Source organism: Eretmochelys imbricata, chromosome 4 (genome assembly GCF_965152235.1).
Source record: "Eretmochelys imbricata isolate rEreImb1 chromosome 4, rEreImb1.hap1, whole genome shotgun sequence".
In the NCBI taxonomy this organism is placed as follows: domain Eukaryota; kingdom Metazoa; phylum Chordata; order Testudines; family Cheloniidae; genus Eretmochelys; species Eretmochelys imbricata.
The window spans coordinates 30,374,033-30,391,089 of record NC_135575.1 but is presented as its reverse complement, the minus strand read 5'-3'; the positions used below and the strand labels follow the sequence as shown (position 1 = coordinate 30,391,089).

Genomic DNA, 17,057 nt, shown 5'->3' with positions numbered 1-17,057 from the left:
AGTGTTTAAACAGTTTCACTCTGACAAAGAAGTTTTAGTAGGAACTACCTGATCCACTTATAACTAGGCTGTAGTTCTGTTACACTTAAAGCTTCCTCTGGTCTTGCATCTATTTAATTCTAAGGCAAAATTAAAGTAGGAAATGAAGAAGCCCACTGGAGCCATTCCAAGCAGGGTTTCTTAACCTGCAACTTCAAAGTCAGTCAGATATCAGTCCTGGTTAAGTCACAGCATCCATAACTTCCAGGATGCACTGCCTTTACTACCACACAAAGATCATGGTGTGAGTAAGTAGTGTGTGACAGGGGAGAACCACTCACCCCCATTGTTAGAAAGATAAGTATTTGGCTCAATTAGTGAAAAAAACAGCTTTTGTCATACCTGGACAATTACTAAGAGGGACCCCTTATACCACCACCCACCCACGCCATAAATAAAAAGGCCTAAAAGCCATATAGTTAATATTTTGACCAGTTGACCACTCTATTAAATGGAGTAATTTTTTTGAGGTAGCAGCTGCTGAAGAATTAAACAGATAAGGAATATCATCAAAAGGTTTTCTCCTAATAGTGCTGAGGAGGGACTAACTCTACTCTTCAAATGTAGCATAGGGAAGATTTACCAATTTTAAGAACTTTATGGGACAAATCTAACTCCATTTTGGAGCAATACAAGCCTGTAGGCCAAATCATTTCAATGGCAGTCATGTAAGGGATGGAGAGTTCATCCTGCTTCTCTTTCCGCCACTTCCCCTTCTAGTCATTCTTGTATCTGTTTGGGTTTATACAGTGCGTCGTCTTCAGCATTAATTAGAACAACCTGTCTTCTGGAAAATATCTACATGAGTCAGCAAAAATTGCTAAATGCTACATGGAAATTTAAGCAGTTTCCCTATCCCCTTTTGTGGTTTGGGGAGTGAAGGAGGTGGTATAGGGAAACTGGTGAAAGGTAGTTCCAGAGCAACTACACATTTGTGCTTGTGGCAGGAGCCTTCAAATCAAGAGAAACTGTTAGAAATTTAACAAGCCTTTTTTTAAATAGATGATAACTTTTATAAGATTTAACCTATTTCCAAAATTTGGAAGACAAAGAAATATAGTCTGCATTTGTAAGCAAAACTACATAGATTCAGAGATATTAAGGTCAGAAGGGACCAGTATGATCATCTAGTCTGACCTCCTGCACAATGCAGGCCACAGAATCTCACCCACCCACTCCTGCAATAGACCTCTCACCTATGTCTGAGCTATTGAAGTCCTCAAATCATTGTTTAAAGACTTCAAGGTGCAGAGAATCCTCCAGCAAGTGACCCGTGCCCCATGCTACAGAGGAAGGCGAAAAACCCCCAGGGCCTCTTCCAGTCTTCCCTGGAGAAAAATTCCTTCCCGACCCCAAATAGGGCGATCAGCTGAACCCTGAGCATGTGAGCAAGATTCACCAGTCAGATAGCCAGGAAAGAATTCTCTATAGTAACTCAGATCCCACTCCATTTAACATCCCATCACAGGCCATTGGGCCTATTTACCATGAATATTTAAAGATCAATTAATTGCCAAAATCACATTATCTACAATTTGACACATGTAAAAATCTACTAGAAACTGGGGGGTAAAAATACTGAAATAGTGTGGGAGAAAAGCCAAACTAATCTGGTCTTCAGACTGATTTGCTATCTGGTGAGTAAACTAGGAGGCTGTCTAAACAAAAAGTTAATTTAAGTTTAGACCTTACTATATAATAAACATTAATTCAGAGATAACTGAAATGCTGTTTTAATTGTAGCTTACCTGCAGAATGCACATCATGGATTGTCTATATTAAAGTTATATTGGTCTATTTAGTTCTCCTGGTGCAAATACTTAACACAGATGTGTATTAAACCATGCTTGTAGCAGTTTAGCACATAGTTAAATTAATGGAATTAAATCTACACTGGTTTAAATGCATCTATGGTAGGGATTTGGACAGGTTCAAACAAATTAGCGTCTTTGAGGCCTGGACACATGCTATGTCCATTTTATATTATGAAAATACTGTTTCCATTAAAAGAAGCTGCAACTCTTAATTTATATGCCAAAGTCAACACTTCCCATCATGCATGCACACACAAAAAAAGCAAGACAATTGTACCCACTCAGGTGACTGGCATGGTGAGCAAATCTCCATGATAGTCATCCCGACTTTTAATCTCCTTAATACATTACATACATGGCACTGAACACAGGTAATTCCACTCAAGTATTGCAGTCTGTTTAGTTAAAATCTACACACGCACGCACGCACACAAACCATCTCAGGTCATTTTTTACTGTATCATTAAAAATAATAAAGGTAATGAAAATGTTATCACAATGATACTCTTACAGCAATAAAGGTTTGAGGCACTGTGGGAAAAGAAGACATTTTCTGGCAAGTTTCGTGTTTCGTTGTGACCACGATGGGTCCAGTTTTGTGAAGCATTAACTGCCCTCAAGTTTAACTGGAGCCAACGAGAGGTGAGGACACTCAGTACCTTCAAAGACCAGGCTCCCTATGTGACAAGAAGTCAGACACCTAGTAAAATGTGCACTTTATGCCCATGATTTTATGGTTTGATTTGTCTTCATTGGTTTAAGTTTTTCTGGCACTACAGTGTTGTACGGAAGACAGACATTAGGTCTGCAACTGTGGGTGAAATCATTTTCATTACTGATTCAGAAAAGAAAAAATCTCAGCAGAGACACTAAAGATTGAGAAGAGGGAGGAAGGGGTCAGAAGCTCATCAATTCCCATAGTCCTGGAGATGGTAGCTTTCAGATCAGGAGGGTGGCACTCTAGTCAAGAAGCATGAGGAAAATTGCACTACTGCTGCCCTCACTGTATCTAGTCTGAGGGCAGAGCACTTCATTTTCCAGGCCTGTCAGCCTGACACCTTTCAAGAGCACAAAATTCAATTAAAAACTTTCTTAAAATTCAAGAAAACAACTAATACAGCAGCAGTAGTATCTAAGACATTTCCTCTTCACTCAAACATGAGCATTCTTTTGAAATAGTTTTGAAATTCGTCTTGCTGTAATGTCTTTCACTTTGCAATCCCCCTCCCCTCATATCTCTAGGGAAGAGGCCCCTCAGTAAAAACACACAGGAGCTTGTAAATAATTTTTTTTCTTGGTTAGCTGGCTCATTCCTTTCCCTGTCAAGTATGAAATAGCAGTTTCACAGTGAACTTTTGGAGCACCAAACTCTGCTAACCACTGCTCTTCAGAAAGGCAGCTCTTTGCCTGAAGCAATTTTCGTGATTTTACAAAAGCAGGGAATCAGCACTAACAATTTCCAGAAAGAGAGATGTCTAAGGTATCGATTACAGCAGAGGCAATTGACAAAGTGATGGGAAAGTACTAAATTTGAAGATAGATGAGTCTTGGTAACACGTACCTCTTTCTATGTACCAATTCTCCCCCTCTGACTATAAACAAAGCCCATTGGTTGCAGAAGTAGCTAAGCAGGTCTTTGGAACAAGAAACACTTAAAATCCCAGGTGCCACTCATACACAGACAAAAGCCGGGCACACTGAAGAAATGAGAAAAGACTTGATGCCCAACACGTCAAGTCCCCAGTGGGAAAGTAACCTGCACTTTCTAGCTAATACCATGCATTTGACACAAACAACTGCAGGTCTGATTGAAAGAAAGGTGCTAAAGGGGCAACTGAAGAAAAATAAAAAAAATACAGTACGAGTGTCGTGGGTAGGAGGGAAGCAGAAAATATTTTAAATACTTCTCTCCTTTTTTCAGACATTGGGTCAGGTTCTTCAAGATATATACCAAATGCTGTATTCCTCTCTTATCTACAGTCAATGAGAACAAAACAAATGATAAAATCCCACTCTGTTCTGTACTCTTAATAAAATGCATAGTACAGAGACAAAAGATTATATTCAGATCCGTCAGCTCAGTCTAAACTAATACTGGGACATGAAGTGAGGACGAACACTGTCCGACCGCCGAGTTAAGATTTCACAGCCAGTATCTGTGATCAGAAGAGTGTGCTCAAACTGCGCAGACCGCTTTCCATCTCTTGTCACTGCAGTCCAGCCATCAGGCCAGGTTTCATCTTGCCACCCACCTAATAAGATAATTATTTAAAGATTAAAACAAAGTATGGACAATATTAGTTCTTAAATGTGTCCCTTCTAAATAGTATATACGTAGTGACTGTTATAAATACGAATGTGTATTACACATTGAATCAATTCATCAGAAGCCTTTTAAAGCTTCCAATTTTGGGCATAATATTCCAGTTGGCTTCTCTCACTGCCATACCATGCCTGCTGTTAATAATACACAGCAAAACGTATGAAAGATAACAAATGAAGATAGATCTTCGAAGTCCGTTCTCTTCACTCCAGTCATTACACTCTTTTTAGAGCTTATTAAGGTTGTCAACCTCATTCTGTGATGGCAGCAGACTTACCATGGCAGTGAGAGTCCCTAAGCTGGGGATATAAAGTTGGCTGGCAAGAGGCAAAATTTTGCAGTCCAAGTCAGATCACAGTGTCTCTCTAGCCAGCCAAGTTCAGTATCACATTTAAAGACAATTAAAATAGTATTTTTTTAAAAAATCAAATGTATTCGGAAACCTCCTTCCCTCTGCCCATTAATTCACCTCTGCTTTCCCCCCCAATACAGGTCACACCCTCCTCAGCCTCACTTTTCCTCACCAGCGTGCACGCACACACCTGCCCTACCTTTGGAAGATTCTCTCTCATGTCCCTCACTCTTCCTCCCAATGAGGAGTCTCTCCTCCTCCCATCCAGTACTACCCCCATCCTATTCCCTGGAGCAGGGGGAATGGAAATGCACCTACTTCCCAAAACCTGCTCCTGCGGGATTCGGCAACAGTAGAGCACAGGGAACGAAGAAGGTATGGATGCTGCTGGACTCAGTGTCAGCAGGGGCAAGGGAAGGAATGAGGAAGGAAAAAAAGGGAGAAGGACCCTAGCTCCTGTAGGATTTTGTAGAGAAATGAGGCTTGTTGGGGTAAGGGGGGTGGAAGAGCGCTGGAAAGGTGCCTCTTCAGAACCCTGGCACGTAGGGGGTAATGGCATCCCCATTGGCTGCATGAAGCTTCACTGCTAGGATAGAGGAGGGGAAGGGAGTAGTGTCCTGTGTCCAGTCCAGCACAGACTCCCTCCCAGCCCTTCAGAACCACCACAGCCAGGCAGCTGTGGGTAGGAACCCTTCATAAATTACAAAGGTAGCGGCAGGATGAAAGAAAGGGCCTTCAGGGCTGGATATGGCCCATAGGCCATATGTTTGACACCCCTAGTTTAGAGGAAGTTCCATAACAACAAATGAAACCCTAGCAACACTCACATCCTCGCTCTACTTACTTAGCCTCCTTTCGAACTCCTGGCCGCTTACCTTCACAGATCATTGGTTCAATTGTAAACACATGACCAGACTTCATCACTCCAACAGCCTTATTTTCTGAAATGAAATTAGAATACACATTATGACTGAACACATCTTTCAAGAGTGAAAGGCAGAAGGTGTATGGAATGATGAATCCCTGTAATGCAGTGTATGCCTGAACTAGGACAGGTGAAGGGAAAAGTCAGAACAGCGCTGCAGAGCGACCCACTTTCTTCCAGGTTATACTTCTATCTTCCTCCCCTCCTTGCCTTCTCAACCGAGTATCAATGTTTGTTATACTTCTATTTCAGGAAAAGTGCTTACAATTCATTTCTGTCTTTTTTAAACGCCAGCTTTCATTCCATGAAAGCGATGAGCAAATGTAATTTAGACACTCCTACAGAAATTTTTTTTAAATGGTGAAAAAGCACAAGTGGCAGTCTGAATAAAAAGCGTATGGTATAATAGTTTTAAAAAAAAATTCAAAGACTATTTTAAAATGTCAATTTGTTTCCATCATTGTTGATACTCCTCCAAGCAATGTGATATACAAAAGTCAAGAGGTGATGACATTCAGATAATCTTGCTGTCCAGAGGAGACATGACAACAAATAGTTCTTTTATTGGCAAGTAAAGACTCATTCTGTTACATATTATTTTTGCAATACATTTTATGTAGCTAAGGTGTCATTGGAGATTTTCAAAGCAGTATAGGGATTTAGGTATATTATTAAAGTTTGAATACAGAACGTATCAATTTTAATGGAAGTGGTATGTCTAAATCACCTACACAGCTTTGAAAAATCTCAACCATTAATGTCTTCAGACTGAGTTACTGCATACAGTACAGTATATCTTTCTTACACTTAAAGAGGCTTCCCTTTATCCTGATCCTGTGCTGCTGTTGCAGGCTACAAACAATTATGCTAAACCTTCACACCTTTGTCACTGTACCAGTTTTATCCAATTGTAGATTTTTCCTTTAATCTTGTTCAGCAGAGTTTGTGGACTAAATTGAGTGGTTTTGGTGGGTGGTTCCCCCCCCTTTAAAAAAACAAAACAAAACAAAACAAAACCCACACACACCTATTTGGGTTTAGCCAGAAAGGAATGGCCACTCCACTCTTTTCTCATTAACAGTTCTGATTTGGATCTTTCCTTTTTGCTTCTGTCACTCATCCAAGCCTCAGAAAAATAATGTCTTTCCCTCCTCAAAATGAAGCTTGCCTTATTGTCTCCATCAAAAAAATGTCCATGGTTGCTAATATCCAGAAAGAACATGGATTTCTCTCTCTCTGGTTGTTTTTTCGGTTGGTATAAGATGCCTCTTTTTCCACAGACTCTGGGTATTCACACAGTTTTACAGGACAAAACTAAAACAAAAGGGAAGTACTACTTTTCCACCATACCATTAGATGACCTCTTTTTTCACTCCCATTAAAGCGGACATGTTAAGAATGACCTGAGCAAGAACCAGTGACTTCTATATTATCATCCATGACAACAACACAACCATCTGTGTGTGATACAGTGCTTGTCAAAAGTGGGAAGCTGAAGGATTTTGACAGCTATGGGAGAGAAGGCATCATGCCGGGAGCTCAGCAGCTAGAGTGGATTGGAACTGCTTGTCATTGGAGAATTGGTTGGTTTAAGTGACCTTTGCTTCCCTCCCTCAATTCCCCACTGGTCTTTCAAGTTCTCCCTCTTCCCTACTTTCTCTCCTCATTTTACCCCTGCTATGACTGCAAACCTTTGGCTGGTGCACTGTCATCTTCCAAACGGAGTCCAGCTGTGCCAGCCACAGACATACCTCCTCCTCACTGAACTTTGGTACACACTGGCATGCAGTGAAATCTGTGCTGTTCTAAATCCCAGGGCATGCCACATCACACAGTAATTCAAGTGGAGATAAAGGGATCCAAAACAGATACAGCTACCACAGTAGCCCAAACTTGATGATCATGGCTCTACTCTAGGTCACCAAGGAGTAAGTGGGGTACTGGTTACAGCCATTGTTATTCACCACTGGGAACGGAATTCAGAGTTTCAGCTCAACCCCATCCATTCCAAATAGCCAGCACTAAGAAACCTCGGTAATCGAATCAACAAAATTGGTAATGGTCATGTGGTAAGCTGTCACTCACCACTGCAGCTAGGGTCCATTCCCCACCCCCAAAGCAGATGCACATCGGCTCAGTTTGTTCATAACATACTTTAAATCCAACATTCAAGAAATTATTCTGTAAATACAAAAATTTAAAGTGACAGGCTGTCAAGCCACGTGCACAACTTTTGTATGAGAGGAACAAAAGTTAATCATGTTTATTCATCACTAGCCATGCACTGGCAGATAACGGAACAATACTCACTGGCATAATGTGGCACATTGGGAGCAGTATGGAAAAGTTTATGGATCCCATGCCCACAGTAGCTCCGAACAACTGAAAATCCATTTGCTTGGGCGTGTTTCTGAATAATATTTCCCAGCTCTCTATATCGAACACCAGGTTTTACTGCAATATAAGACATGCACCATTTTAAAAAGAGCCCTCCCTTCAACACATTTTACCATCTACTTAGCACAGGCAACAGTTGCCACCTGCATCTCTCTATAGAATAAGATTCCAGGATTGCCACTCTGTCTAGGCATCACTCTGAAGCCTAGAATGTCTGGTGAGTCAGCGTGAAGTGATGGAAACAGCTACAAGCATGGTGTCGAGCTCTTTTTGTTTAGCATATCACCAAGTTCAATCAATCATTGCTGGGATTCACAGTCTGTTACCGTCCAATTTTTAAGTTCTCAGCCATTTTGGGCTTTTTTACACATGACTATGAATTATACCAGCGTGACAACACAGGCTTTCAGCTACCAGCAGCTATGTAATAGTGATAGCCAGGATGTCCATCTGCCTTTGTGCACAGCCTCTTGCACCATGGAGCATGAAATATAATCCAACAGAAGCTCAGCGTGCAAATGAGCTGAGTCTGACGAGTTGGAAGAGGAGACCAAAGGGGACCTTGTCTTCGATTGTCCAGTCTCACGCAGGAAGACAAACGAGAGAGAAAGCGGGAAATGCCTCCTTCACCAAAAAATGAATTTTTCATAAATACAAGCTCCTGTCTTAAAGGAACATAGTTGAAATCTAGCTGATTTCAAAGAAAGAGTTCAAACTTGTTTGAGGCACTACACCTGTCCCTGAGTTCCCCTGACATTTTTGTGGGCTTAGCAAGCACATTTTCCTATTATTTATAAAAAAAAAAAAAAAAAGTCTCTCTATTGTTGCTAAGTAAAAGACCCACACAAACAACAAGAGAAACTAATTGTACACATAGTGCTGTCAGGTGCACAAAATAAACACGATGAAAAAAACAGAAGAAACGTGTCTCTCTCTAATCTCATTTTAGATGTTCCTTGTAACAGTAACAGGTTAAAACTTTCATTCAGGAGTACGAATTTAAATTTGACTCTGTCCCTTTGGCAGTCCACATGAGGCAAAAAGTTAAGCAAACTAAATGGTTTGGAATAATTATTTTGAACATTTTTAAAAGAGAGAGATTCAATATATATTTCACAGGGAACAAATTTAACTAGAACTCTATCCTGTTAACTCTCTGCATGTGGAAGCCCTGCTATACGCATCTGGAGGCCCATCACCAAGACAGTTTACAGGTGCAGGCTCCCAGTTAGTAAATTCATAGCACTATCAAGTTAGAAAACCAACTTTCTTCACTTTTCAAATGGTGCTTTTTGTTAAATTAGTTGATAAATACAATTTCTAAAATTAAAAATAAAGAAGTTACCCCCTCCTGGGTTTCCCAAAGCATCCTGTGCGCTCTTTTTTCTAGACTGTGAGCAACTCAGGTCAAGTACTCTTATTTATCTTGCAGAGAATCAAATACATGTTTGCACACAAACAAACAACATCATATGGATCAATCAAATAGATTATTACAGCTTTTCCTTGTCAATACTCATTGCAAATGAATGTTGCAACAACCATCAACAGAAACTAAAATACAGCACTTTAAGAATGACTCTGCATTGTACAGTAGAAGCGTATTGTACTAGCAACATGCATTAAGTACAGTTCTGTAACAGTAGGAATTCCTAAGTATTAGTTAAAACATGAGAGTTCTAATATCAAAAAATCAATATAGCATTGCACCTTAGGCTTCAGCAATGGTACTTACCTGCATCGATTGCTTGCATTAGGCACTCATAAGTTGTCTGAACTAGTTTCCTTGCACCCTCATCAACTTCCCCAACATAAAACGTCTCATTCAGATCCCCATGATAACCATTGCGATATATAGTGATATCCACTGCAAAGAGCATCAAAAAGAGAAAACTTCTGACTTCTTGGCCCTTGTTTTGCTTAAGGCACAATGGCAATTAAATACAAAGTATTGTTGCAATGCAAGTTACATGCCCAAGTGCTCAGAAATAAGAACATTCCAAAACTCCAGTAACATTGACTTGCCCACACTGTCCATATTATAGATTTTATGGTACGAATTAATAAAAGTGTTATGTAGTTAAATTGTTCACATTAATAAAGAGCAGAAGGAAAATATAAATTTGCAATACTGCCACAGCAAGCTTATTTCTGAGTGCTCGATTTAACAACCTTAAATGTTGCTGAAACCATTTTTTTTTTAAATTTACATGGAGGAGTAGGGGGGTATTCAACATATACACCTTAGAATCTCTTCTATCTGCCAGACTCCGAAATTTAAGTAGCTGTGCAATATCCCCCACCTTTTAGCCCACTGTAAGTAATTTCTACTGTGGAAGCTCAGTACATAATTTTTAAAAACTGTCACCTCTTTGTTAAATCAAAGCCCCTTTGTTTCCAAATGAAAACAGGCAATTGTCCTTAAGGAGCACTAAAAGCATGTCTTCACTGCAAAGCGTCAGTAAGCATACCCATGACTAGACTGAATCTAGCAAGCATGGATAACCACCATAGCGAAGACGTGGCAGCACGGGCTTTAACACAAGCTAGCAACCTAATCATACCTCCTAGGTGGCTACCCCAAGTTCAAGCCTGTGCTGCAACATCTTTACTACTATCGTTACACATGCTACTTAGATTAAAGCTAGCATGGGTCTGCATACCTGTGCTACAATCACACCTTCACTTGCAATCAAGACATACCCTAAATCCATGCCAAGTCACAAAGTTCAGTCATTTTTGCTGTAGTCCTGTCCAAGACCATGTGGGTAGAAAGTTTATTTGAAGGGGAAAAGTTTATACTAAAAAAATGTTTACTAAAACTTAAAATTTCTGACAGAGACAGACCATGGAAGTTTTCAGCCCCAAATGGGGAACGTTTCAGAAAGTATGTGAAAAGAGTTATATATGAGAATTATTTTGCAACCATGATTATGGCAGGTATCTGTGAAGAACATGGGGACGAACTGCAATAATATATGAATACTGTATGGGATCTTACTATAGCTGTGTAATAACTATACCGGTGACCAGAATGTTTACTAGATGCATATGTTGGTTGAGTTTAATAGCAGGATTGTGGGAAACTAGCTGGACAGTATCACAATGGATCCACATAATCAACCTCTCAGTAAACTTTTGGGGAGTCATTAAACCAATGCTTGAGCTTTTAACTACTTCTAGGTGCCAGGCAAGTTAGACTGGTTTTCCCCATGCTGGGAGCCAACAGATCAAAAGGACTTTAAACAGTTAAAAAAAAAAAGTCACTCTCTGTCCAGAGGTGGAAGACAGTTGTCAGGGATCTGTTCCCTGGGAACAGACTGACACACACACGCCCTTGGAGGTCTGGAGAAGTCAGGCCTTCCCAAACTTCCAGGGGGACGGTAAGCTTTAGGAAAGATAGACATGCATGCAGTCCTTTTAGTGTTTTATAACGTAAAAGAAAGGGGGTTTTGTTTTTATTCCTACTATTAAGATTGAACAATACTTTGATTTAAGAAAGCTGTTTTGATTCACTGTATTTACTACTGATCACAGCTTCCAAAGGGAAGACTTTCAGTTGCCAAACGCAGTCACGCTTTCTGGCAAAGCGCAGTCGATTGACAGAAGGCTGAAGCCTGGGACCTGAGTGGAAGAATTCCACACCAAGAAAGGGGCAGGCACGAGGCCTGATACTAGGAGGCTGCACTCAGAAACCAGAGAAAGGAGACACAGGTACAGCTTGCCCTGTCACCGTGACAGCATCCACCAAATATCATTGTACATTTATGGTACGCTTTTCAACCCAAAAGGATCTCAAATTGCTTTACAAACAAAATTAAATTGAAACCCAGCCCAGGCCCACAGTACAGAAAACATCTGGGCATGCACTTAACAGTAAACACACAAGTAGTCCCATGTGAGAACGGGAGGTGAAAATGACTACGAATAAAAGTGAAACTGGCTTCATTTATTTTCATTATCAAAGCTGAGAGAAAATGCAAAAAGTAAAAGTTAAAAAATTATTTCTAAAGTACTCCATCCAGCCAAAAGATTTGAGAGCCTGGAACAACACAATCAAAAATATTGCACTTAGACTGCAAGCTCCTCTGGGAAAGGCCTTGTCATTTTGTGTGTCTATAAAACACCCTGAGCCACTAGGATGCAATACAATAGACATGATAATAACTATGATCAAAAATCATCCTACTAACAATGTATCCCAAACTAATCAAGGAAAATCATTCTACCATTAAAACAGTCAATGCACCATCATTTTGTTCTGTGTTTGTACAGTGCCTAGCACTATAGGTTTCTGATCCATGACTGGGACTCCTCGGCATTATCACAATAAATAATAATATACAATGATAATTTAAAAGCTGTTAAAATTGTGTTTTGTCCAACTCTAATTAGTTTAAATTTTACTCAGTCCATGAATTTGGATACATAGATGCTAAACGTAACAAAAAAGCTAACTAAAGAAAAACAAAACATGCCTGAAGAAATAACTTCCAACCATGATGTGCCATACTAAACCAAAACTTTGCCCCACTGAGTGTTTTAGCTGTAAAGACTGGATGCAAGCAGAGCTGTTGAAAGGTTTGACTTTTACATCACCTACCATTAACAATATCACCCTCTTGCAATGGCCGCCTGTCAGGAATTCCATGGCAGATCACTTCATTCACTGACGTACAGCATGACTTTGGGAAATTATAATAATTCAACGGGGAAGGATAGCAGTTCCTTGCAATGCAGGCCTAAAACAGATTTAGAAAACACACATATTACACTTTAGATTAGCAAAGACATTTGTAAAGGAGTAGAACAGATTTGCAGTATGGCTGACATTTTAAATTCTCTCTGTATTAGCCACAATGCTTGAAAATAATTCCTCAAATGCTTTTTTCCCCCCCAATTTGTTTAGACTCCTGACATGCTCTCTCTGTTTAGTCTATTTTTACTTTTTGCATTTCCTCTCAATATTGACAGTGTGAAACAAGTTTCATTTATTTTCTTTTGTTTATAGACATTTTCACTTCCAGTCATCAATGCTGCAATGTTTGGGTTGTTAAATACCTCATGGGAATATTTATTTAAAAGCTATTTTGGAGTGGGTTCTTTTTTAAACAAGGAAAACATTTTGGCTAGTCTACAGCTTTATAAAATTTCATTTTTACAAAATGTAAAGGCTGAGCAAAATTTAAGTTGTCACCATGCCTTTAAAATTTTTTTTTTTAATTATCTAACTTCTTTTGTCTTTCGCAACAGTTTAAACGTTCTATACAGACACACACACAAAGGCCTGCTCTACACTAAGAAGTTAGGCGAAGGAAGCCGCCTTAAGTCGACCTGTTAATGTGTCTACGCTACCGGGTCCTTTACACCAACCTAAGTCACCTCGAATGTCAACTTCTGTCATCCACCTCTGCAAGAGACATAGCACTAAATTCGATTTTCATGGGTCGACTGCAAGGTAGTGCAGATGCAGCATTGTGTAATTCGACTTAATTGGCCTCCAGGTGATGTCCCACAATGCTCATCTGTGACCCCTCTGGAGATCACTCTCAACTCTGCTGCAGCCAGGTATACGGGGAAACAGCCCCTCCCCTGCTAAAGCCCTGTGAATTTTTGATTTCCCATTTCCTGTTTGATCAGCATTGGGAGCATGCCAGCTTGAGCACAGCTGATCATGGAGACTACACGCCCGAAACGCACCCCAGCCTGGTCTGCACACGAGGTGATGGATCTCATCGCTGTGTGGGGAGAAGAGTCTGTACAGGCAGAGCTCCGACCCAGAAGAAGAAACAGTGACATCTATGCAAAGATCACTCGTGGAATGGGGGAGAAGGGCTACACGAGGGACACATAGCAGTGCCGTGTGAAAATAAAAGAACTTCACCAAGTGTACCAGAAGACAAGGGAGGCAAACCCCACACATGCTGGTTCAGCAACGAGCTGCATGCGATTCTCGGGGGTGACCCTACTAGCACCCCCACAAGCAACATGGACACCGCACAGGTGTTTGAGTCTAGGGACAACAAGGAGGATGATATAGTGGATGAGGAAGAGGAGGAGAAGAATTGGAGACAGGTGAGCAGTGGATCTATTCTCCCCGAGAGCCAGGAAATATTTTTAATCCTGGGTCACAGGACATCATGGTGGCCGAGTGATGCAAGGGAAGGCACCTCTGGTGAGTCTACAGTTGCAACCAAAGCCCAGTTACATTCAGCGGGTGCACACATTCGGTGGTACTGCATGTTTACTGTGAGGAAAAAGCGAGGAGCTGTGGTTCTCTGCTTACAAGAGGCTGATCCAGCTACGCAGAGGGTAGCCCCCAGAAAAGACTGTTTATGTGGACTGGGATAGCCTGGGAATCCTCCATGGATATTTCTAGGAAACTTTCATGGAGGTACTCTGCAATCCTTTGTGGAAGGTTTCTGGGTAGACCCCATTCGTAAACAGCTTCCCATGGTGCTATGGGAAAGGGCCATTGTTTGACTAGTTACCTCTGCTCCTGAGATGAGCTTGCCATCAACTTCATTATTCACCAAGGCTGGAGCAGCAAAATGGCACAGTGAATGGTTACGGATTCTGATTATGTTATGGTTTGCACCTAGTGTGATAAGGGTTTTTGGTTTTCTTTAATGGAAACGGCCTTGCTATGGAAACATTTTATTCATGTACAATGGCTCCTTTATTTTTTCCCATGACTGACAGCTGGAAATGTGTCCTTTGGCGTGTCATCGACACCTGAAAGCAGCCTGTTGCTGATTAGAAGGAGGAGAAAGAGAACGCAGGAGGACATGTTCACCAAGATAATGAACGCCTCCGGAACAGCTGACACAGAGCTGAGAGGGTAGAGGATTTCATTGTCCGAGAAGTTAGACATGGACATGGAGAGCAGGAAAGCTTCCAAGGAGTGAGAGCGTGCGGCGCAGGATGAGATGCTTTGGATTATGAGGGACCAAGCAGACATGTTGAGGCATTTGGTTGAACTGCAGAAACAGAAGCAGGAGGGTAGTACCTCTGCAGACCTTGATGGACAGCCAGCCAGCATCACCTGGCGCAGAATCACCCTCCCCAAAGCGTTCCATGAGGCGTGGGTGAAAAGTCCCCTCTCACTTAACTCGGGGGAAGAGTACAAGGAACAGAAGGAGCCCATTCACAGACCTTTGATGGTCTGGAATGCGGTGTTATGACACACAGCTTTCCAACTTTACAATCCCTTTTCCCCCAAGGTTACTTTTTTCCCCTCTGTTCTCCCTCTTTACCTATGCTTGTTAAATAAAGTACATGGATTCAAGAAATAAATTTTCTTTATTGAGTAGAAGCAATGGGCTGGGGGGGGGGTGGCTTTACAGGAACAATGATACAAGCCAGGTGAAGGTTTGAGAAAGCACAATGCAGACAAGCAGTTCACATTACTGTAACCCACTACTGAAACGGCTTCGTGGATGCAGCGCCCCTTGCTGTGCTCTTCTTATTGCCCGGTGTCTGGCTGCTCAAAAATGGCTGCCACGCGATCCGTCTCAACTGCCCACCCCTGCAGGAAAGTTTCTCCCTCCCCCCCAGCACAGATATTACGGAGCTCACAGCAGGCAGCTATAACCATGGGGATGTTCTCCTCACTAAGGTCCAACCTTGTTAGACTTCTCCAGCGCCTTTTCAAGTGACCAAAGGCACATTCAACCACCATTCTGCACTTGCTGAGCCTATAGTGGAACCGTTCCTTACTGCTGTCCTGACAGCCAGTGTATGGCTTCATGAGCCATGGGAGCAAGGGGTAGGCTGGGTCTCCCAGAAGAACGACAGGCATCTCAACGTCGCCAATGTTCATTCTGTAGTCTGGAAAAAAGATCCCGGATTGCAGCTTTTTGAACAGACCCGAGTTCCTAAAGATGAGCACGTCATGAACCTTTCCCGACCATCCTATGTTGATGTAGATGAATCGCACCCTGTGATCCACCAGCACTTGCAACATCATTGAAAAGTATCCCTTTCAATTTATGTACTCTTTGGCAAGGTGATCTAGTGCCAAGATGCAGACAGGATGCGTGTGCTATCTATCACCCCGCCGCAATTAGGGAACCCCATCGCGGCAAAACCATCCACTTTGTCTTGCACATTTCCCAGACTCACTACCCTTCGTAGCAGAAGTCGCTTAATGATCCTACACACTTGGAGCACAACAGTTCCCACAGTTGATTTACCTACTCCAAATTGATTCCCCACTGATCGGTAACTGTCTGGCGTTGCAAGCTTCCAAACAGTGATCGCCGCTCGATTCTCCACTCTTGTCTGAGCAGCTCTCATTTTTGTGTTGCTGAACTTCAAGAGGGGAAAGCGCCGCACAAAGTTCCTGGAAGGTGGCCTTCCGCATTCGCAAGTTCTACAGCCATTCCTTGTCATCCCATACCTGCAAAATGATGCGGTCCCACCAGTCAATGCTTGTTTCATGGGACCAGAAATGGCACCCGACAGAGTGCAGCTGCTCTACGACTGCAGCAGTAACTGCTTGCAGAACAGCGCTGTGTTCCACGCGGCAGACCCTACTTCAGCTCTGGAAATACTGCAGGAGAAGGTGCAAGGTGTTTGAGATGCTCACAGGAAGAGTGCACAACTGAGCAGGCTCCATGCTTCTGGGGTTACGGTGTACATGCAGCGGTTTTAAGGCACGAAAACCACAATGTTGTTTGCCGTTGATCTGAGGGAGGGAGCACAGTGCATCATGGGATGCCAACACAATGTTTCGGTCCCATGAGGCATTGCATAAACTTTCCAAAACACACTGCGGCAAGCTGCACTTTGGAATAGCTACCCATAAAGCACTGCTTTGTGCATTGATGCAGGCACTGCTAGTGAGGACGCACTCCATCAAGACAATGAGCACGGTGTGGCCATGCACAATCTACTTCATTAATTTGGGAGGCTTGAGGTCGAATTAGATAAAGTTGACTTAATTTTGTAGTGTAGACAAGTACAAATTCTGGAAAAATAAAACTGCTCCTAAAACAGTTATTAACATTGTTCACTGCTATCAGTTGGTTCTATGCAAGGCTAGCCACAGTTTTTTTTGGCCACTAACAATTTACATGCTGGCTGCTCCTATCGAAATTTTAAGAGTAAGTTAGTTTCGTCCCTGTTAAACCATATTAAACATGGATCTTCATGAGTGCTCAGCATCCTCCACTCCTCTCAGCTCAAATCAGGTTGTTCCCTCTT

General features: G+C 41.8%; 1 protein-coding gene across 2 annotated transcripts in view; it reads right to left on the bottom strand.

Annotated features, from left to right (window-relative positions):
• Positions 1–2,132: 2,132 nt before the first annotated feature.
• The window catches only part of METAP1 (methionyl aminopeptidase 1), a 41,019-nt gene continuing 26,094 nt past the window's right edge, over positions 2,133–17,057 (bottom strand). Inside the window, exons 7-11 of one of the 2 annotated variants that reach the window (XM_077815054.1) lie at positions 12,454–12,592; positions 9,586–9,717; positions 7,764–7,907; positions 5,404–5,469; positions 2,133–4,105 (exon numbers count right to left, since the gene is read on the bottom strand). In XM_077815054.1, coding sequence (XP_077671180.1) covers positions 3,942–4,105; positions 5,404–5,469; positions 7,764–7,907; positions 9,586–9,717; positions 12,454–12,592 — 645 coding nt within the window. In that variant the 3' untranslated portion in view covers positions 2,133–3,941. The remainder of the gene's footprint in view (positions 4,106–5,403; positions 5,470–7,763; positions 7,908–9,585; positions 9,718–12,453; positions 12,593–17,057) is intronic. The other variant, XM_077815055.1, reaches the window with a different exon arrangement.